General features: G+C 38.8%; 1 protein-coding gene across 1 annotated transcript in view; it reads right to left on the bottom strand.

The window, feature by feature from the left end:
- rbbp6 (retinoblastoma binding protein 6) overlaps positions 1 to 24,681 on the bottom strand; it is a 90,832-nt gene that overhangs the window by 52,101 nt on the left and 14,050 nt on the right. The window contains exons 3-4 of the mRNA XM_059979900.1: positions 20,009 to 20,045; positions 1,305 to 1,349 (exon numbers count right to left, since the gene is read on the bottom strand). Of these exons, the coding sequence (XP_059835883.1) occupies positions 1,305 to 1,349; positions 20,009 to 20,045 (82 nt within the window). The remainder of the gene's footprint in view (positions 1 to 1,304; positions 1,350 to 20,008; positions 20,046 to 24,681) is intronic.

The raw sequence follows: 24,681 nt of genomic DNA, 5'->3' as shown, positions 1-24,681 counted from the left end.
TACACAATTTAAATGTACAAATCTCAGTACTTGAGAGAAATTCCCACTGGAATACTTAATAACACAATGTTGAGAAATGCAACATTGAGTCCGACAAATGAGAAAACCTCACTGCTCACCCACATTCCAGATATTTTAGTGCTAGTTCTATGATGCAGCAAATGATCCTACAAAGGTTTTACTGTACTAATTATGCAAACAGATTTGTTTGAACCCAAACAGCAACTTTACTGAATGTCACTGTGACCTGGAGATACTGGTAAATGGACATATGGTTCACCAGGTTTATAAATGGGAATGTGCTTAATGCACACTTGGTTTCAATTCAGATTATCTAGAAAGCTAAATACCAAACAAATATGTAAACACACTAAACAATAATTGACATGTATATCTTTATAAACCCTATGCCACAAGCATCTGCAAACATAATACATGCCCCTTCCTATGAATCAACTACATAGTCAGCAAACGAATTTCACATTGGTTTACAGTCTGTGTTCAAACAAATGATTACCCATATACATCCTCTCCAACATATGGTCTTAGAGAAAATAAATTTTATTGTATTTAGTGTTTTACATTTACATGATCAAATCTAAGATGGATGAGTACAACACTGGGGATTGCCATACACTTAATAAATAGATTTATTCGACTATATTGACATTCCTTTAAAAATCAGATAAAGATTACACACAGAATTTATACTTTCAATCACATCACAGAAGCTTTCAATTCTTGGATATGTTGCAGTGATAACAGTCTTATTTACAGCTATACATGGATTTGATTATGCAAAAGGTAAGAACCTTCATTTCAATCACTGAATCCAGTGATTCAGGCTTTTTCATTCTTCTAACACCTTTACTGGCAAAGTATTTAAAGCCAAAGGTGAATAACCAGCTTAATAATCACATTTCAAATTAAAAAGACAACATTAAGGCAAGGCTTAACTTGTATTTTCAAAACTAACCAATAGATGAATACTGCAGTAGTCAGGTAAGTCTAACAAGGGACTACTCCCCATCCATTACCTCGAATTCATTCACTCTTTACAGGATATTCATAATATATAATGCTCCATTATTACCATGTACACACAATTACAAATTCTTTAGTGACAAAATAAATGATGCACTTGCACATATAACGCAACACAATGTAATACAAGGCATTGAAGAAAATTTGCTGTGTAACATCACAATACAGATTAGAAGGTTGATTAATACAATTAAATCATAATGAACTGAATTTGCAGGAAAAAGGTCACCACTAACAACAACAAAAAAAACATTTTCTACCTTTGTAAGCTGGGCCAGTGAGATAGAGGTTCCAGAGTCATCAATCTGTTAATGGAATTAAATACAGACATTCACATTTAAACCATGATAAGGCACATATTTTTACCCAAATAGATAGCCTGGTCACTAAATTTTCTGTTACAAACTCATCTGACATAAAATGCACATATTACATATATATGTGCGTGTATGTGCGTCGAACACAAGAAAAAAACTACACAGCAGTGCACTTCAATAGAAATTTTCATCACAGCAGAAGTTCAACTCTTATGCTTGTATAGTCAACAGTTTTGAGCCCCTTATCCAGATAGGATATGTTGAAATTGTAGAGTCCAGAGAAGATCCACAAGGATGATTCTGGGAATGAAGGGGTTAATACACGAGGAGAGTTTCACAGCTTGGGGCCTGTATTCATTGGAATTTAAAAGAATGTGGGGGAGGGCCGTCATTGAAGTCTACTGAATGTTGAAAGGATTAAATAGGGTGGATGTGGAGAGGATGCAGGGGTATCTAAAATTAGAGGGCACAGCCTCAAAATTGAGGGGTGACCTTTTAGAACAGAGGTAAAGAGGAATTTTTTAGCCAGAGTAGTGAATCTGTGATCAGCTGTGCCACAGATTGTAGTGGAGGACAAGTCTGTGGATGTATTTAGAGCAGAAGTTGATAAGCTTCCTGATTGGCCAAAGCACCAAAGGATATGGCAAGAAGGGGTATGGGGTTGAGTGGGATCCTGGATCAGCCATAATGAAATGGTGGAGCACACTCAATGGGCTGAATGGCCTACTTCTGCTCCCAAATCTTATGCAGCAAGTGAATCAATACAGTTGCTTCAGCACAGAAGAATTTGAAGTGTGGCTTGTAGAAAACAAATATCAAAGGAAGCAAGAATGTTTACACTAAATTGAATTTTCATTTATGCAATACAATGAAAAAAGCATGCTTTGAGCAAAAGTTTTAAAGCTGCTTTGGATATGAAAAAAATCCAAGCAGAAATTAAAATAGTGATTAAATATTACTCAACCTATTACTTAATTGATTTTAAATCTAACACAATGAGTTTTCACAGTAAAGTTTTGTACGCGTAAGAGCTTTATCTTTTTGTACGTCAAGCAATCAAGGAAGGCTGAAAATGGTCAGAATGAATAATCTTGAAAAAAACAAGTACTTTTATATCCAAATCCACAAGACAATTATGGGAATTGATATGCAAGAATAGTGTTCCAGATGCACCATGACAATGACCACTGCATTATAAACCATGAGCCTAGTGAAAAGCACTGCTGATGTTAACATCTGAAATAAAGACAAAAACACTCAAGATACTGAAGTCCAATATGACAAATAAAATTAACAGTTTTGGTTAAAACAGTTTGTGATACAACAAGGAGAAGGAATGTTCTAAGGATAATTTTAAACCTATTTGCAACACTGGAATACCTCTGCAGCATGGATAATCACCTGGAAGGTGACAAAACAGGACAGAATCATTTATAGTGGGGGAAAACAACAGAGGAATTATATGAAATTTCTAAAACATCAACTTTTCCTATTTGACCTGCGTAGAAAAGCACAGGCAAATTCTGTATAGTCTGCCATTAAGTCACGCAACCTAATAACTTTTAATATATATTTTTTAATTTTACATAGGGAACATTAGAGTTATTTGGAAAGCAGATTAGGGTGAAATATAGAAAATATTGGAGATATGAAGGCAGTTTCAAAATTAGCTGCAAAGTGCAATCACTGCTGATGTTGAAATGCGCAATTTCTATTAATATGGACAAGAAGAATGAGAAATTTAAAAGCTGACAGGTCAATTGAAGCTTTTTTTTAAAAAAATGTAGTTTAGTCTAGTTATTGTACTGTGTCATGCAACACCATGGTCCTGAAAAACATTGTCTCATTTTTACTATGTACTGTACCAGCAGTTATGGTCGAATTGACAATAAAAGTGACTTGACTATATATGCTAGTTAGCTATTTTTCTCTTCACCTTGGAGCATTCCGAAAAAGATTAAAATTTTGCATAAAAATACATTGTAATGATTACTGTGCCTCTTCTAATTCAAATTTCTAAATATATTTAAAAACATTGACAAAATAGCAATTAATAAACAACACATTTATTTTTAATTACAGTGGTAAATATTTTGGCAGCTGGACTGAAACTACCTTTTAAACTTAAACCAATGACTCATTTGTTTTTTTTTCTCTGCACCTCTCGATTTATGATTTTGGTTATTATTAAGGAAGAGCAGTTTAAAGCATTAGGGCCCTTCCTTGTAACCCAATGATAAAGTCAACACCAAACAATAGTGATAAAATTGTTCATATACAATATTAAAATATCAACTGGTTATTTAGTTTCAATTGCTCAAAGTCTAGGTTGACCACTTACTTCTGTACTTTTGGACAAATTATTTGATCCTAAAAGGTCATTTATCTCAGATAAAGTTCAGGTAATGTTACATTCAGACCAAAACAAGATTCTTAAAAGTTCTTGAGGGTAAAATGTGCTGTAGGAATTAAAATAATTTCTTCTTGCGCAGACTGATGGAAGTATTTTCATTCAATCACTTAAATGTCTCAATAATAGGTATTGTTGCATTTGCAAATCTGAAGTGACTGAATTTTTTTTTTAAATTTCTATGGTTGGAGTCTTGCAGATCCACTTAATATTTGTTTTGCACCTGAACAATGGCAAGTACGGTCTTGAGAATCAGGAATTGATACATAAAGTATTGAAATATCATCGTAATAAGAAAAAGCAATAAGCAGAAGATGCAGGCTAATGCAAAAGTTAAATGGAGACACTACTGCTTGACTTAATGGGAAAAGGCATTTACATTAAAAGATGAGTTAAGGGCAATGAACTCGCTATTTTCTCTGGGTGGTCCAGCATCCCCAGATTTATTGGTTGGTAGGTTAACTGGCTGTTGTAGATTGCCCTGAGTGCAAATAGGTTGGAGAGCTGATGAGACTAAACCTGAATGAGTAGAATGGCAGTTTGATGGTCCACACATTCTTCTGTAAACTGAAAGGCACATTTTTGTGCAGATTGCTAAAGGATATACAAAGTCAAGCATTATTATGGAATCATTTTTCCACTTTAGATGGAAAAATGATACAAAGAAAGATTTAGTTTTAGTTTTTTTTTAATTCATGTAGAATGCTGTAGACTGATTGTGGCATATTACAGGAAATGTACACGAGAGAGTAAAGACTTGCTAAGACGACACCCAATTATGGGAATAACAAATGGGATAAGGACAAAACATTTTCTCTCAAGTCAATTTTAGTTTAAGGAATGAATGATTAATGAAACAATAATAGAGAACTTGCCTGCAGGTATCACAGATAAATCAGAAATATTTACTTATGCATTAAGGACACAGAATCTAGAATGCTGCCAAATCCAAAATAGTAAAATAGCTTCATTTTGAAAAAATATTGTCAAAAATATGTGTCATGTAGTTGGAATAAAGGGCTTACAGACCTGATGCTCCAACACTGTAAAATGCCTCATTTATGGCTTCAGAAAAATACATTGTAAATACATACATGATAGGCAACACTTTGAAAGCATTGTGGATTGTCTTCAAGCTTACAGCTTTCGATATATCCTGTCACCTTCGCAACGCAATCTTGAACACGTTGATGTAATTGGGCATTCAAGAATCCTTTTCTTCCTGAATTTTAATTCATTCATTCAGAACAGTAGCAGAATGCTGCATTGCTAGATTCTTTCATGCAGAACACTTGACACTTTGATAATGACATTTCAAGTCCCCTTGATACTTCATGAACAACTGATCTATTGACTTTTCTCAAACTGGCCAACTATGGTCTAGCAAAGATTAACCTGTATTATCTAGTAAAAGATTAACAAGATTAAAATTTTACCGAAGATTGGTGTTGTTTCATAATGTATGTCAAGATTTACACATAACAACTAAAACAGGTTGAGTAACCCTTATCCAAAATTTCATAATACGTAAACCTTCGAAATCTGAATTTGAGCAGTGACATGATGTCACAAATGGAAAATTCCGTAAGGTGCTGCGAAGGTTCCCAGGTGATACACAGGTCACTGTGCACTACAGACTCTGAGAAGAGAACGCATACATGTAATGAACAGAAGTTAATAAAGAATAGAAATGCACTGGATAAAAAAATTAAGATCTCAATAGTGTATTGAAAGAGTGGATTTGTCAGCGAAATGAACATATGCTGCTTAATGGTATGCTGATCATGAAACAAAAATCACATTGAACGGAAAATTGAAGGTAACTGTGAATATTCTGACTGCAGCAATTTAAGCCACTGCATTAATTTTTTTTTAAAAAGATTTGTGGTGATAAAGTGACTGCTGATCACGAAGCAGCAGTGCAAGTCATTGATGAGTTTGACAATATCTTCACTGATGAAAATCTAACATGTTGCATCAGCATATATGTGTGACGAACAAGTATAAGACAAAGACTGCTTACTGGTAGCATTTAAATTCAGATCAGAAACAATAGCAATCCCAAGCTATTCCAAAATCCAAAACGCTTTCAGCCCCAAGCATTTTAGATAAGGAATACTCAACATATAGTTGTTGGCATCTTGCTTAGTCAGGTTTGTTGTTCCATATTCAATGCTTGCTCATTATAGGAGGGCCTGTACTTCAATAAAATTTGCTCACTCTCACCTTAAACTGATTTATCTGCCTAGGCATTCCCCATTATCACTAACCTGAAAATATTAAAGTTCAACAGTTACAGATGTAAGCGATTATTACAATTCCTTGTTTGCTGGCTAGTATCCTTGTACAATGTTAGCAATAACCTGTAAATGAATGTTTTCATTGTGAAACTACGTATCTAGCAACTTTAAAAACTTATTTTCAATTGTTAATATTTGAAAAAGTGTTATCAATCTAAAAACAATTGAACGGTGACGTAGTAGATGCTACCGCATTAAATGTACACTTAAATGGGAGGGCAATGACACAGCCTTCTTTTGAAGGAACAGATCATCAATGTGCTAGACACAGACAGCATTCTTCATGGCAAAGAAGTTTTATTTAAGCTGCTTTCACACAATTCAGCATCCATGTTAGCAGCAACAGATCCTGATACAGGTCCTGTCTACAGTCTGGATGTTACCATTATGAACTTTCTTGAAATAACAAGGGAAGATATTTGATAGAGACCAGGTATACTCAATTGCACCAACTTCACCCATAGAATGACGTAAGCTGCATAACACCTGTTTTGGAGTCGAGAATTACATACCCTGTTAGCGCAGTCAATTTTAACAATGATAAAATGGCAAAGAACATTCCAGTTTTGAAGTATGTACAAACTAATGTTTAGAATTTTAATCAATGTTTAAGAAATAGCTTTTAAAATGGCTGTACAGGCACCAAAATCAAAGACAGGCAGCACCAGCTCCAAATAGAGCAAGAATTTCCAGGAGTGGGAATGACACGCTATACAAAAAATCCAAATCACAACCAGAGAATATTCAGGAACAAGAGCTAATCAAACCAGAGATATCATTAGTCCTCTATGAAATTGCAGTTAATAACTTAATAATTGGATGCTATCCAGTCATGGCCAAATGAAACCAAGATGAGCTTAACAAATTTGCTAAAATTAGGTGTCTTAGGTGTCTGGAGCAGTACAATGAACTGCAAACAGATTATGACTGATGAATTAGGGAGATTGGCTGAGGAATGGCAACTAGATCTAAACTTGGACAAGTGTGAGGTGATGCACTTTGGACATTGAAACCAAGGTAGGACTTTGTTGACTGACTGGCAGGACACAGGCGAGTGTTGTGGAAGAGAGTGCCCAGGGAGTCTAAGTGCACAGTTCACAGTAAGTGGCTGTGTAAGCAGGCAGGCTCGTGAAGAAGGTGTTATTAGCATGCTAGCCTTCATCAGTGAGGGCATCCAGTTTAGGTTAGGGAAAATTACGTTGCAGTCAGTGACAAGGATACAGCAGGGGTTTATGAGGATGCTGTCTGAATTACAGTGAGAATTGGCCACGGTGAATCTTTATTCCATAGGAGAATAAGGGATTATCTCAGAATTCTATAAATCTGGTGCTGTACACAAGATGGATGGTCATAGTTTTTTTTCAGGAGTTGGAAGTGTCCAAAACTAGAAAGCACAAATACAAGAGGTTTAAGACTTGAGAGGTAAACTTGCTTACACAGAGTTAGTGAGTATCTGGTCTGAGCTGTCAGTTAGTGGGTAGAAATGCATCATTTGGATAGGTGCATGATGGGAGCAACTTGGAGGGTTATGGGTTGAACCTGGGCATCAGGAGGATGCTAGGGTTGGCATGGACCAGTTGGGCTACAGGGCTAATTTTCATGTTGTATTTTTTTTTCATGACAATACAAGTCCCAAAATAATTTCAATTCTACTGTTGCTAACAGATAAACTCAAACACCATAATATAATCAGCATAACTGATTATGAGGGAATTGTTGACAAAGGAATCTGCTGTCCTTGTGTTTGACTCACCACCACCTGGTTAATGCCATATACATACAAGTTCAAAGAGCAACTGGCAAAAACAATATTGGCCTTCCCCGTAGCAATCATGTCACTTGAAACAATTAAAATTTCTTTACCCGGAAGGACAGATTTCCTTTCCTTAAAGATAGTAGTAAATCACAAGTTTAATAGTTAAAAGCTGAATAGTTACTACCACAGTCTTTCATACTAGATTTATTCATTTTTAAATTCTTCTATTGTAGGATTTAATTATGGATAATAGCTCAAGATGTTTCAACAATGGGGCTGATCGAAGGTAGCTTCCAATGTGGTCTAGCAAACACCAAAATGCTGAATTACAACTTGAAACTGGGTTAGCTACTTACACTGGGCCCTAGCATAAACAGCCTAGTTAACACATTGTGATAGCCGCTCCCCATTAGCAACCTTTCCCTACACACTTTCAGCCAACATCCAAGAATCCTGCTCTATAACCTCCATCTGATGATAGAACAGGACATGATCATAGGTACAGGAAATAAAGTTGATGATGAGGCGAGAAACACCTCAATGAAGTCATCAGACCAACAGGAACCTCCATCTGATTTCAGTTTCCTGTTACAGCAGTTTAGATCAATTAGTAATTAATTCTTTAAATACTTTCTTCCAAAATAAGGTATTCTAAACTATATGATGCTGCACTAGCAATTGACTATTTATGGTCCACAGGTTGCATCCTGCTCACAGGATGGTCACCTGGTCTGCATCATTATATGACTGTCCACTGAAGAACAGCCTTTCTACATTTGACAACCTATTTCTACCTAGGTATATTCCAAATGGTTCAGAGTATCTCCATCACAGGGAAACACACAACTGAGTAATTCAAGCACTTAAAATAATTTTTAAACATTACACTATTGAAAAACCAAACCATTCATAAAAATGCATTTTAAAAACAACTTCCAATGAATGAAAATCAATAAAAATTAAAAACAGTTAAAATATGGAACACAAATAGAAAGCACGAGGAAAACTCAGCTGGTTAGGCAGCACAACATTTGATATTTCTACTTGTCATAATTTTTTGAAGAAGTTACGAAGAATGTTGACAAGGGTAAGGCAGTGGATGTAGTCTATGTGGACTTCAGCAAAGCCTTTGACAAAGTTCCACATGGAAGGTTAGTTAATAAGGTTCAGTCGTTAGGTATTGACATGAATAGGCTGTTTCCATTGAGAGTAGGGGAGATTCAAACGAGAGGACATGATTTGAGAGTTGGGGGCAGAAGTTTAAGGGAAACACGAGGGGGTATTTCTTTACTCAGAGTGATAGCTGTGTGGAATGAGCTTCCTGTAGAAGTAGTAGAGGCCAGTTCAGTTGTGTCATTTAAGGTAAAATTGGATAGGTATATGGACAGGAAAGGAGTGGAGGGTTATGGGCTGAGTGCGGGTAGGTGGGACTAGGTGAGATTAAGAGTTCGGCACGGACTAGGAGGGCCGAGATGGCCTGTTTCCATGCTGTGATTGTTATATGGTTATAAAGTTGCCCAATCTGCAAGCAATTCTACTTTTTTTTATATAAATGCCCAGGCTCAAAAATAAAGATTAATCACTATCAGGTGTTCAATACTAATATTCCAGAAACAAAACTGCCACAATAATCCACTGCAACAGGGGCTAACTGGAAAAGGATGAAAAATTCAGACATCCCAGGAATGCATTCCTGGATTAAAAGCTGTCCAAAGTGTTTTTTAAACATCTGTGAATGCTATGACATTCCTAAATTGAAGAACACAAAGTACATTTTAAAAATAAGAGACAAAAGTTGTAGAGATGCGGCCTCTCAACTCCAGCAATTTCATCTCTAATACTATCCATATGCAGATTGCTTCATATGCAGGATGCTTTGATTTCCTGCCAAATATCAATGACATGCACATTGGTAGTTTAACTGGCTTTGTAAATTGCCCCAGCACGATTGACAGGATTGAGGAGCAAATAAATTGAATATAGGTGCTTGATGGCAGGCCTTTCCCCTTGCTCTGTGACCACCACTGACATTTGCATTATCTACAGCCAACACAAGAAAGGACTCTGATCATCCTGCACTTACTACCCTAACTGTCCATCAAAGATCAGTTTGCACCATCTGGTTTCATATAATCACCTTTGACATTATGAAAATCTTCTGCTGTTTCTAAATTTCAGCATCAGATTTTTTTTGAATAAAAAAACACATGCTAATTAATAGGTCTTATGCATCATATAACCATATAGCAATTACAGCACGGAAATAGGCCATCTCGGCTCTTCTAGTCCAAGCCGACGCTTACATTCACCTACTCCCACTGGCCCGTACTCAGCCCATAACCCTCCATTCCTTTCCTGTCCATATACCTATCCAATTTTACTTTAAATGACAATACCGAACCTGCCTCTGCCACTTCTAGTGGAAGCTCATTCCACACAGCTACCACTCTGAGTAAAGAAATTCCCCGTGTTACCCTTAAACTTTTGCCCCCTCTCAAATCATGTCTTCTTGTTTGAATCTCCCCTACAGAAAAAGCCTATCCACGTCAACTCGATCTATCCCCCTCATAATTTTAAATACCTCTATCAAGTCCCCCCTCAACCTTCTACGCTCCAAAGAATAAAGACCTAACTCGTTCAGCCTTTCCCTGTAACTTAGGTGCTGACACCCAGGCAACATTCTAGTAAATCTCCTCTGTACTCTCTCTATTTTGTTGACATCTTTTCTATAACTCGGTGACCAGAACTGTACACAATACTCCAAATTCACCCTGACCAATGCCTTGTACAATTTTAACATTACATCCCAACTCCTATACTCAATGCTCTGATTTATAAAGGCCAGCATACCAAAAGCTTTCATCACCACCCTATCCACATGAGATTCCACCTTCAGGAAACGGTGCACCATTATTCCTAGATCACTCTGTTCTACTGCATTCTTCAATGCTCTACCATTTACCATGTATGTCCTATTTGGATTATTCCTACCAAAATGTAGCACCTCACACTTATCAGCATTAAACTCCATCTGCCATCTTTCAGCCCACTCTTCTAACTGGCCTAAATCTCTCTGCAAGCTTTGAAAACCTAATTCATTATCCACAACGCCACCTATCTTAGTATCATCTGCATACTTACTAATCCAATTTACCATCCCATCATCCAGATCATTAATGTATTTTTCACTGCAAAAGACCTTCAGGAAGATTTAGCAGCGACATCTGCGTAAATATGACCTTCGTGGAAAAGTCATCAGAAGAAAACCTTTCCTGTGTCCTCACAAAATTCAGCGTCAGAAGTTTGCAAAGAACATCTAAACAAGCCTGATGCATTTTGGAAACAAGTCCTGTGGATTGATGAAATTAAAATAGAACTTTTTGGCCGCAATGAGCAAACATATGTTTGGGGAAAAAAGAGTGCAGAATTTCATGAACACCTCTCCAACTGTTAAGCATGGGCTTGTGTTGCAGCCCATGTCACTGGTAGAGGGAAGAATAAATTCAATTAAATACCAGCAAATTCTGGAAGCAAACATCACACTGTCTGGGAAAAAAAGCTGAAGATGAAAAGATGTTTCCTACAACAGGATAATGATCCTAAATACACCTCAAAATCCACAATGGACTACCTCAAGAGGCACAAGCTGAAGGTTTTGCCATGGCCCTCACAGTCCTCCAACCTAAACATCATCGAAAATCTGTGGATAGACCTCAAAAGAGCAGTGCATGCAAGACGGCCCAAGAATCTCACAGAACTAGAAGCCTTCTGCAAGGAAGAATGGGCGAAAATCCCCCAAACAAGAATTGAAAGACTCTTAGCTGGTTACAGAAAGCATTTACAAGTTGTGATACTTGCCAAAAGGGGGTGTTACTAAGTACTGACATGCAGGGTGCCCGAACTTCTGCTTCAGGCCACTTTCCTTTTTTGTTATTTTGAAACTGTAAAGGATGGAGTAACAGAAATTTTGACCATGGGTGCCCAAACTTTTGCATTCCACTGTATATGGATGCAGGGAAGCATTTGATAAGGTTCCCTCTTCAAGGCTCATTCAGAAGGTAAGGAGGCATGGGATCCAAGGAGACCTTGCTTTGCAGATCTAGAATTGGCTTGACGACAGAAGGCAAAGTGTGGTTGTGGATGGTTCGCATCCCACATGGACAACAGTGACTAGTGATCTGTTCTGGGAGCCCTCCTCATTGTGATTTTTTAAATGACCTGGATGAGTAAGTACAAGGATGGGCAAGTAAATTTGCTGATGACACAAAAGTGGGGGTGTCATGGATGGTCTGGAGGGTTGTCAGGTTACATGTGACATCCATAGGATGCAGAACTGTGCTGAGAAGCGGCAGATGGAGTTCAACCAAGATCAGTATGAAGTGGTTCATCTTGGTAGGTCAAATTTGAAGACAGAATATAATATTAATGGTAAGATACTTGGCAGTGTGGAGGATTTGTGAGATCTTGGGGCGGTGTCCAAAGGGCATTCAAAGCTGCTGTGCAGGTTGACAGTGTTGTTAAGAAGGTGTGTTTGCCATCATCATTCGTGGAATTTAATTCAACAGCCATGAAGTAATGTTACAACTACACACGACCTTAGCTAGACCCCACTTGGGAGTACTGCGTTCAGTTCTGGCAACCTCATTATGATGGGGATACTATAGAGAGTGCAGAGCTCCACAAGACAGTTGCCTGGATTGGAGAGCATCCCTTGAGAATGAGTTAACTTGGATTTTTCGCCTTGGAGCGACAGAGGGCGAGAGGTGACCTGACAAGAGGTGTATAAGACGATGAGAGGCATCGATTGTGTGGATAGCCAGAGACTTTTACCCAGGGCTGAAATGGCTAACACGAGGGGGCATGGTTTTAAGGTGCTTATAAGTAGATATGGTTTTCACACAGAGAATGGTGGGTGCATGGAATGCACTGCCAGTGAAGGTGGTAAAGGCATTCACAATAGACTCTTAGATAGGTACATGGAGCTTAGAAAAATAGAGGGTCATGTGGTAGGGAAATTTTTGGCAGCTGCTAGAGGAGGTTACATGGTTGGCACAACGTCGTGGACTGAAGGGTCTGTAATGTGCTGTGCTGCAGGTTTCTATATCAATGATCTGGATAATAAAGTGGTTAACTGAATCAGCAAATATGTCGATGATACCAAGTCTTTTTTTTGGGGGGGGGGGGGAGGGGGGAGGAAGGGTATCAAGTCTTGAAGGAGGGGTCTGCATCAGCTGGAAAAACTGCAGTTAGAACTTAATACAGACAAGTATGTGGTTTTGCACTTCCAGTAAGACCAACTAGGGTAGAGTAAGGACTAGAATATAAAAGCAAGGATGTAATACTGAAATTTTATAGAACACTGGTGAGGTCTCACTTGGGAGTATTGTGAGCAGGTTTGGGCCCCTCATCTTAAGAGAGGTTGTGTTGAAACTGGAGGGTGCAAGGGAGGACTGAATGGTTTGTCACATAAAGAGTATTTGATGGCTCTGTGCCTGTATTAAATAGAATTCATAAGAATGAGGGGTGACTTCATTGAAAACTATCAAATGGTGAAAGTCCTTGATAGAGTATGTGAAGAGGATCATATCTTTAGAACAGAGATGAGGATTTCTTTAGCCAGAGAGTGGTGAATCTAGAATTCTTAGCCACAGGCAGCAGTGGAGTCAAAGGCTTTATGTTTATTTAAGGCAGAGGTTGACAGATTCTTGATTGGTCAGGGCATGAAGGGAATACGGGGAGAAGGCAGGAGATTGGGGCTCAGAGGAAAATTGGATCAGTCATGGGGGGGGGGGGGGGGGGAGCAGACTCGATCAGCCAAATGATCTAATTTTAATTCTATATCTTATGGTCTTATTCAGTGAACAGTAGGGCACTGAGGAGTGTGGTAGAACAAATGGTGTAACAGGTAGATAGGGTCATAAAGAAAGCTTTTGGCACACTGACCTTCATAAATCAATGAACATGGGATGTTACACTGAAGCTGTACAAGACCAAATTTGGAGTACTGGGTGCAGTTTTGGTTACCTACCTACAGCAGGATGTAAACAGGTTGAAAACTTGCAGAGAAAGGATGTTGCCAGGTCTGGAGATGCCCAGTTATACGAAAAGATTGAACAGATAGAGGCTGTATTCTTTAGAATGTAGAAGACTGAAAGGAAATTTGATAGATACACAAAATTATGAGGGGTATAGATAGGGTAAATGCAACCAGGCCTTCTCCACTGAGGCTGGGTGGTAGTACAACCAGAGGTCATATTTTAAGGGTGAAAAGTGAGAAGTATGTTGTTCCGTTGTTTAAAAGAGGCTCTAAAAGTAATCTGGGAAATTATAGGCCGGTAAATTTGACGTCAGTAGTAGGTAAATTATTGGAAAGAGTACTAAGAGATAGGATCTACAAGTATTTAGATAGACAGGGACAGTCAACATGGCTTTGTGCATGGTAGGTCATGTTTAACAAATCTATTAAGAGTTTTTCGAGGAGGTTACCAGGAAAGTGGATGAAGGGAAGGCAATGGATGTTGTCTACGTGGACTTCAGTAAGGGCTTTGACAAAGTTCCCCATGGGAGGTTAGTTAGGAAGATTCAGTCGCTAGGTATACATGGTGAGGTAATAAATTGGATTAGACATTGGTTCAATGGGAGAAGTCAGAGAGTGGTAGTGGAGGATTGCTTCTCTGAGTGAAGGCCTGTGACTGTGTCCATTGTTATTTGTCATCTATATCAATGATCTGGATGATAATGTGGTAAATTAGATCAGCAAATCTGCTGAGGATACAAAGAATGGAGGTGTAGTGGACAGTGAGGAAGGCCTTCAAAGCTTGCAGAGGGATCTGGACCAGCTGGAAAAATGGGCTGAAAAATGGCAGGTGGAGTTGAATACATGAGGTATTGCACTTTGGAAGGAAAAGCCAAGGTAGAACATACAAGGTAAATGGTAGGGCTCTGAGGAGTGCAGTAGAACAGAGGGACCTGGGAATACAGATAAAAAATTCCCTAAAAGTGGTGTCACAGGTAGATAGGGTAGTAAAGAGAGCTTTTGGTACATTGGCCTTTTTAAATCAAAGTATTGAGTATAAGAGTTGGAATGTTATGGTGAGGTTGTATAAGGCATTGGTGAGGCGGAATTTGGAGTATTGTGTGCAGTTGTGGTCACTGAATTACAGGAGGGATATTAATAAGGTTGAAAATGTGCAGAGAAGGTTTACAAGGATGTTGCCGGGACTTGAGAAACTGAATTACAGTGAAAGGTTGAATAGGTTAGGACTTTATTCCCTGGAGCATAGAAAAATGAGGGGAGATTTGATACAGGTATATAAAATTATGATGGGTATAGATAGAGTGAATGCAAGCAGGCTTTTTCCACTGAAGGTAGGGGAGAAAAAACCAGAGGACATGGGTTAAGGGTGAAGGGGGAAAAGTCTAAAGGGAACATGGGGAGGGGGGGCTTCTTTACATAGAGAGTAGTGGGAGCGTGGAATGAGCTGCCAGATGAAGTGTTAAGTGTGGGCTCACTTTTAACATTTAAGAAAAACGAAAAGGTACATGGATGTGAAAGGTATGGAGGGATATGGTCCAGGTGCAGGTCAGTGGGACTAGGCAGAAAAATCATTCAGCACAGCCAAGAAGGGCCAAAAGACCTGTTTCTGTGCTGTAATGTTCTATAGTTCTATGAAGGGAAACTTCTTCATTCAGGTCAGAGTGTGGAATGAGCTGCCAGCACAAGTGGTCTATGCAAGCTTGATTTCAACAGTTAAGAGAAGTTTGGATAGGTGCTTCACATGGATTGTAGAGATACAGAGGCCTATAGCTGCAGTGCAGGTTGATGAAAGTAGGCAGTTTAAATGTATATAGCATGGACTAGTTAGGCCAAAGGGCCTGTTTCTGTGTTGTACTTCTCTAGGGCTCTATGACTCTAAGAGCTAAATAAAGGCCTGGTGCTATAAAAAGGAATATTATACGAGTCATTCTACTTTCAATGAAAATACAATTTAAGCAAATATTGGGGAAATGTAGTAGGACTAAACATTTCTTCAGTTTGAGCCTCATTTATAAATAACTTCTAAAAGCAGTAAGTCCAGAGATTAAAGGCTTAAACATAGCAATATGTGGTTTTAGACCTACAATTTACTGAATCCAGAACAGCAAGTTCATCAAGTCTTCACTTGGTTGAAAGGTTTTTAGACAAGAGACCACCTACAACTGCCTTTCCGCTGAAATACATCTACCTTTTCTGTTTTCTTCCACAGTTTAATGCACTCTACGTTCCTTTACTCTACATCACTACTCAACACTGACCTCATTTAGTTTTCCCTGCAGTCTGGCAACTAGGTCTGACACCTCTTTCTTTTGCTTTCCCCTGCAGCTCCAATGACCAAAGGGATTTATCTTGACAAAACAGAATTTAAAAAACTATGAATTTTGAAGCATTAAAAAACTATATGCAAATGGTATTTGCAAGGAAGACTATGGTACAAATATCAAACAAATTAAACATTACACACACAGGTTTCTAAAAAACTTATCAAATTTAGAATATGATGTCAAAAATATCAAACCCAGGGCATATTTAAAACACCAAAGAGCAGCACAGTGGTACAGCTAATAGAACCGTTGCCATACAGTGCCAGGCCTGGGTTAAATCAAGTGCCATCTGAGCAGAGCTTGCATGTTCTCCGTGACCAATAAAGTTCACCGAAACTCTCCCATAACCGAAAGTTATGGGATGATAGAACACTTGGCCATTCTATCTCACCCATGGTATATAGACGAGTGGTTGAAATTGGGGGAAGTTGATGAGAATATGGGAGGAATAAAAAAATTAGTTATGATTAATATTAAATGCATAGCTAATGATCAAAATGAAATTGATGTGCCAAAGGGCCAATTTCTCTGCTCTCTCCCCTTGACTAAGGCCTAGTGACCTGAAGAACTCTCAGAAGGAATTATACAATCTGTTCAGTACAACTTATTTATGTAAACAAAAGTAATGCTTTTCCATGTGTACCCATGGAATTTGTGGGCGGTAGGTATCATACATTCTAAAAGAACCATAACCATGCACATTACAACAGTCACCTCTCCATGAAGTTCAAATTTAATTCTTCCCCAGAAATACCACCATCTTTCAAATCACAATAGCCCTACACTTAAAGTCCTTCAATCAGATTTTTGTTCAAGTACCAAAGCAGTCACAATCAAAATGACAAACATCTTGTATGGGTATGACCATTTTCCTCCTCATCCAATCTTTTATATTTAACAAAGCCTCTCAATCATCTTCTAGCTGGCCGAGGCATCACGTGATTCCATTCCAAGAACCATCCAAAATCTGCTACAACTTCTCTTCCTACGTGGTATTCCGCATTTCCAGTGTTAATCAGTCACCCGTCTACACATTTTATAACATCTCTGGGCCCAGACCATGGCCTCACTACCCGTCGTTAAACTGAGTCACGCACACTGAAATATCACACTACTGACCTCAAGTCTGCTGAACAAATCATTGCCTCAGCCAACAATCATCTAGATGATGAACCAGATCACTCATCATTTTAGTGCCTCAACTGACTCCAATCTTTGAACATGTCACCTTTATGACATTGTTTAGCTCTGCTCTCACCTACTGAAGCACTAATCTATTAATTTGTCAAACCTACTTCCTCAAACTCTCCCCATTTTTCCATCTGAAGACATATCCAAAATTATGGGTATTTTATTCTAAATCACATCCCTCGATTTACAAGTTGATGGGACAATGAATTGGCTAAGTATTAGAGTGGCAATTGTGCAGTCTCAGAGCAAAAGAGACTTGGGTTCAATGCTGATTTTGGACCCTATCCAAATATATTTTTCAAGATGTGGTCTTCCTTCAGGAGCTTCAGTTTCCTCCCACATCTCAAGACATACAGATTGGTAGCCTACTTGGACACTAACAATTGATTGTAGTTTCAGGAAAACAGGTGCAGATCAGAATCTTGGCAGAATTGAGAATCTTGGAAGAATTTATAAAAATAAAAGTGTATTTATAAAGATACATCTTAACTTAATGAGCCTCAAGTCAGGACAACATCCTGACCAACAATCACAGCCCAAAAACGTTGACTACTTGTTTCTACATATGCTGCTTGAACTGTTAAAACTTTTTCATCATTTTGTAGTTTTTTTTACAACCAGCTAAACAAATTTTATCTTTGTATTTACATTAAAGATTTCATCTCATTTACTTCAAGTCTTACAACTCAATTTTTGATGCACCCATTTGATTTTCACTCATTTCACCATTGGCAGTCAAACTAGCTAGCCTCTTATCTCAGCAATTCTCTCCCTCAACCTCTGCGGCCCCTTAAAACTGATGAGCTTTTTGCTAGGTTAGATTTTTAACAGGTTGGTGGCCGATTTCATTTAACACAGCACCTCTGAAGCTTCCCAGACTTGTAGTATTGTTATGATATTGTAACATGACAAATAAGAGATTGTTGGTTCCTTTAACCTTGGTAAAAACTGTAAAGTGGATGCTGGAATTCAAAGCAAACCACTCCTAAAACACTTACAGCTTTGATATAAGGCTAAAGTGTCAGTCTGATTTATTTTGTGACACCATTAAGTTTTCATTACCTCAGTTAAATATCAGAATTTATCTAGTAAATGCACAATTAAACTACTCCACCATCATGGTAAAGGACAAGGAACTTGCTCAGAAATTTGACAGCAAAATCAGTATGGCATTCAGACATGTCAATGCCACCTTAATGGAGCTCCCAATTCTCCCTCCCCCCCCCACAAAGCTAACATCCTAAAATCATTAGTGTTAAGTGAAAAACAACCACAACTCTGTTGACATCCATGAAGCACTAAATATTTTTGCAATGGATAAACCTAACTAAGCCTTGTTCATAAAGTCAGTGATACAAAAAAACAAACTGATCTCATTTTCAAGTCTAATAAAAAAAATTGCTTTTCTTTTTAAAACATTACTCCATTGCACTAACAAGCAATAAACGTGGCACGTAATTGCTTGTTAAATTGTTATGGTAATAATACAAAATAAGTCCTCAACAAAACTATTAGATTAGAAACTAATGCAGTCTATATTTCATCGTGAGGATATAGAAAATCGAATCAAGCATTCAGTAATATATTTATTAGGAGACAATGTAATTCCATGTGTGTATGACTAGTTAAGTTTAATGTAATCTCTGAAGGAATCCACATTTTATATGGCTCAACCAAAATCAACTTTACATCAAGATAACAAAATAACAAAACAGTCAGCTCTGAGCTTTAAATTGACAAGTCAGGAGATTTCTGTGGTGTGTAGCAAGAATAAGTACATAATGTATGAACCTCCAGCTTGATACTAGTGCATACATAAAAATACACTGATTTAAGTTAAGAACACCACAAAAGCCTTCTAACTTCCATTTTGAAACTATGACCAGGAAAAAGGAAAATAACCAAAATAACAGATTTTTAAAAAATAAAAACAGTATTCTAGATGCATGTCATATTTTAATTTTTTAAGCTCAAATATAAAATATACTGTTATAAACAAATTACAGGAGGAATTGTTGAACTGCACAAAATTCAGCAATTCATTTTTAATTGCAGCAGTCTAGCTTGATTTTCACACGCCTTATAGTGTAAAGCAACCCATTTTACCATTAAATTACACCTATAAAAGCATTAAAAACTTGGAGTGATACAATGTGAAATGGAAAATACACTTCAAACATTCTTTATTTGAAGGAAAATGCACAAAATACCCTATACACACAATACTAAAAGACAAGACATCACAGGAAACTTCCATATTCACCATAGCAAACTGTTGAACCAGACTCTAAAAATCATACACTGATCTGTACAGACTGAATCCTGAATATGTTAATTTGCAGTTTCAGTATGAAATACAGTGCTTAAATCTTGCACTATCAGGACACACACACAAGTAATGTGCAGATAAGACAACCATTACTAAATGTTATCCAACAGTGTTTTAAAATGATCGCTCTATTTTCGTAGGCATTACAAAACATTACTTTGCCAGATATATCATGTCATTTGAGCATTTTGAAAATTACTCAAAATCATTAACATTGTGACTTATGGTTAGCATGTATTAAATAGTGCAACTTAAATTCAACCAATAGAAAGGTTCAGATTGTATTTTTGTTTTACATACTGCTTTCGATGTCCCACTTGTTGGTTCAAAACGATCTCTGGAAAGCAAAAATATATTAAGATGTTACAGTCATTCAATTTTCATTTAGCAATCAACACTATCTGAAAAGATTTCCTGACAAAATACATAACAAAGTGAATTAGGGATTTGTTACATTGTGCAAATTCTCAGGGATAGTTTTGCCACAATGAGCTTATGAGGGTTTGAGGTTAGTATGGAGGTTTTAAAAACAAGATTGTCTATAACTGCAAAAATGAGTACAATTCACCTTCATTGAGAAAAGTGTTCCTAAATTAGCAACACAATTACTGAAATCTCAGTAATATTGCTGCCTTATCCTCTTGCATGAAGTTATTTAAATGACAACAGATGGATTGCAGGTAATAAATCTTCAAATAGTCAGAGGCTTTATCCCAGGGCTGAAATGGCTAACACAAGAGGGCACTGGAAGTAGGTACACAGGAGATGTCAGGGGCAAAAAAAGAGAGGGTGGTGAATGCATGGAATGAATTGCCGGCAACAGTGGTGTAGGCAGATACGATGGGGTCTTTTAAGAGACTCACGGATATGTACACTGAGCTTAGAAAAATAGGCAGCTATGGGTAACCCTAGGTAATTTCTAAATTAAGTATCTGTGCAGCACAGCATCGTGGGCCGAAGGGCCTGTAGAGTGCTATAGATTTTCTATGTTTCTAGATATAAATCCACATTGCCTCAGTGTCACAGACCCAGGTTTAATCCCGACTTAGCGCTGTCTGCATGAGGTTTACCTACATACCCCATGACCTTTTGAGCTTTCTCCAAGTATTCTGGTTTCAACATCCCAAGTATATTCATGTTAGTGAGTTAATTCATGTTAGTGTGTGTTGAGTGGCAGAATCTTACTTTGAAATTATTTTTGGGTTTTTCCACATCATCTAGAAACCCAAGGAGTTAAAAGTACATCTTTGGGGATTAACATTGTAAAAACTTGGAATACTGAAATCATTCATCTAAAATAGCCACATATTGAAGTTCGAAGTACATTTTTATAACCAAAGTATGTATAAAATACGCAATTGAGATTAATTTTCCAGTTTAAAGAAAACCCGACACAAGATCACCCAATGTGTGAAAAAAAATCAAGCAAACAATAAAAAGTAAACAAATTAACATTAACCAGTGACCAAAAGCGAGTCCACAGCCACAGAACTGCTGAGGCAAGTAAAGCAAGTCCAAGAGCCCAATGGCTAAAGCTGCAGTCATAGAATCAGTTTAGGGGCAGAAGCACCTTGACAAATCAACACCAAAAATACACAAAAGTAAACAAAAATCAAAAACAGAAGCCAGAATGTGGGTTACAAATGCAACACAAGATAGAAATGGAAAGTCAAAAGGGCAATGTTATAATAGTCATGGGGAATTTCAATACGCAGGTAGATTGGGAAAATTAGGTTGGTGCTGGATCCCGAGGGAGATAATCTGCAGAATGCCTGCCTACAAGATGGCTTTATAGAGCAGTTTGAGGTTTAGCCACTAGGGGATCAGCTATTCTGGATTGGGTGTTGTGTAAAGAATTGAATTTCTTTAGGGAGCTTGTGGTAAACCTTAAGTGGGTGTGTTCTTAAAGTGAATTCACCCTGCAATTTAAGAGGGAGAAGCTAGACAGATATATCAGTAAAGGGCATTAGAGGCATGAGAGAGGAGTTGGCCAAAGTTGATTGGAAGGAGAAGCAGGAATGCCGGCAGAGCAGCAATGGCTGGAGTTTCTAGGAGCAATTCGGAAGACACAGGATATATACATCCCAAAGTATTCTAAAGTCAGGATGAGGCAACCGTGGCTAACAAGGTAAGTCAAACATAAAATCAAGAGGGGGTCACATAATAGAGCAAAAATTAGTAGCCAGTTAGAGGATTACAAAACTTTTAAATACACAGAAGGCAAGCTGGCCAACAATACCAAAGGGAAAAGCAAAAGTCTTTTTAAACCATATAAAGAGTAAAAGGGAGGTGAGTGTAGATAATGGGAGTGCGGCAAAATGAAAAAGAAACATAGTAAATGGACTACAGAAATGGCAGACAAACTAAGTATTGTGTATCAGTCTTCACTGTGAAAGACACGAACAGTATGGTGGATCCAAGAGAGGTAGCCAAAGAGATTGCAGAGGTAATGATCTTTCACAAATCAATAAATTATGGCATGGTTCCAGAGGGCTGCAAAATTGCAAATGTTGCTCCAAGGCAGCAGGGAGACAAAAGAAAAGAAATGATAGGCCAGTTAGCCTGACTTCACGGGTTTGGAAGATGTTGGAGTCTATTGTTAAGGATGTGGTTTTGAGGTACTTGGGAGGCACATGGTCAGCATGGTTTCCTTAAGGGAAAATCCTACCTACTGACAGATCTGTTAAGAATTCTTTGAGGAAATAAACAGAATTGACAAAGGAGAATCACTTTCAGAAGGCCTTTTAAAAGGTGTCACATATGTGGCTGATTAACAAGTTAAGAGCCAATTGTACTACAGGAAAGATGCTAGCATGGATCGCATATTGCCCAATTAACAAGAGGTACAGTGGGAATAAAGGAAGCCTGTTCTGATTGGCTATTGGCGACTATTGTGTTCCAAAGGAAACAGTGTGGGGCCATATCCTTTCACATCAGATGTCAATGATTTGGATGACAGAATCAATGGCTTTGTGATCAGGTTTGCAGATAATATATGTGGAGGGGAAGGTATTGAAGAGGAAGCAGGGAAACTGCAGAAGGACTTGGACAGATTAGGAGAATGGGCAAAGAAATGGCAAATAAAATTAAGATCTTGCTATAGTGTGCTGACTCTGTTCTTCAGCACAAATTCCAACACACAGACTGGAGTGCGTTTGCTGCCCATGCAACCACAGACTCTCAGATTAACATTGATTTATATACCAAACCTGTCCTTGAGCACATCAACAAGTGTGCAGATAGAGTGACACCACAAAAACAAAGAAAAGTCTTCCCCAATCAGAAACCATGGATGAACAGAGGTTCGCCTCCTGCTCAAAGCCAGAGATTCAGCCTTCAGGTCTGGGAGACCAGGAGGCTTACAGCTCAGCCAGGGCCAACCTGAGGGGGGGGGGGAATCTCTCAGGCTAAACACATGTACAAACAGAGAATCAAACAGCATTTCAACTCCTCGGACCCCCGGCGCACATGGCATGGCATACAGGTCATTAGACTTCAAACCATCTAGTATGTGCCCCCTGCCAGCTCTGCTTCCCTCCCTGATGAGCTCAATTACTTCTACGCTCGCGTTGACTGAGGACAAGGTCACCCTCAAAGCAGATCTCCCACCTGGTGAACTGCCACTCTCTCTTTCCACCTCTGATGTTTGCGCCACCCTGAGCAGGGTGTACGGAAGGCATCTGGTCCAGATGGAATACCTGGACACGTGCTCAGAGTCAGTACAGGGCAGTTGGCCGGGGTCCTCAAGGACATTTTCAATCTGTCCCCGGCCCAGGCAGTTGTCCCCACAAGCTTCAAGATCGCCACCATCATGCCAGTGCTGAAGCACTCCACTGCCACAGGCCTGAATAACTTCCGCCCAGTTGCACTCACCCCCATCATTGCAAAGTGCTTTGAGAAACTGGTTCTACCACATCTGAAATCTTGTCTCCCCACTACCCTGGACCCCCATCAATTTGCCTATCACACCAATTGGTCAACAGAGGACGCTATCTCCATGGCACTTCACTCTGCCCAGACCCACCTGGACAGCCCCAACTCTTACATCAGAATGCTGTTCATTGACTTTAGTTTGGCATTCAATACTGTGATCCGCTCCAAACTGATTGCTAAACTTTGCCATCTTGATATCAGCTCATCGCTCTGCAATTGGACCTTGGACTTTCTGACTAACAGACCCGTCTGTTAAGACAACCTCTTTTACTCCACTCTCACCCTGAACACCACTGTGCCTCAAGACTGTGTGCTGAGCCCTCTTCTGTATTCCCTTTTCACCTGTACATGGTTCTAACTCCATAATCAAGTTTACAGACGACACCACAGTGGTTGGCCTGATCAGAGGGGATGACGAGAGGGCCTACAGGGATGAGGTCCACACCTGGCCGCGTGGTGTGCCGACAGCAACCTGGCCCTTAACACCCAGAAGACCAATGAGATCATTGTGGACTTCAGGCATGCTAGGAGCCACACTCACGTCCCCATCTACATCAACGGAGCTGCAGTGGAGTCAAAGCTTCAAATTCCTTGGTATCCACATTTCCGAGGATTTCACCTGGTCCCTGAACTTCTCCATCCTGATCAAAAAGGCACAGTGTGGTATGGCAATTGTCCGGTATCAGACCACAAAGCACTCCAGCGTGTGGCGAAAACTGCCAGTGGATTATCGGCACCCAATTACCCACCATTGAGAACATCTACCATAAACGCTGCCTGGGTAAGGCCAAAAGCGTTATCAAGGATGCATCTCGCCCTAAACATGGACTTTTCACTCTCCTCCCATTCGGTAGGCACTATAGGAGCCTCCACTCCTGCACCAGCAGCACAGGAAGAGCTTCTTCCCGGAGGCTGTGACCCTGCTGACCCTCACATCACAGCACTAAGCAGTATTGCACCCAGACTGTACTGTCTCAGTACTTTTATATTTGTGTGCTGTAGCACTTACTTTTTATTTGCAGTTATTTTGTAACTACCAC

Source organism: Hypanus sabinus, chromosome 9, assembly GCF_030144855.1.
Source record: "Hypanus sabinus isolate sHypSab1 chromosome 9, sHypSab1.hap1, whole genome shotgun sequence".
NCBI classification, from domain to species: domain Eukaryota; kingdom Metazoa; phylum Chordata; class Chondrichthyes; order Myliobatiformes; family Dasyatidae; genus Hypanus; species Hypanus sabinus.
The sequence above is the reverse complement of the archived record's forward strand: the minus strand, read 5'-3'. Positions and strand labels throughout refer to the sequence as shown.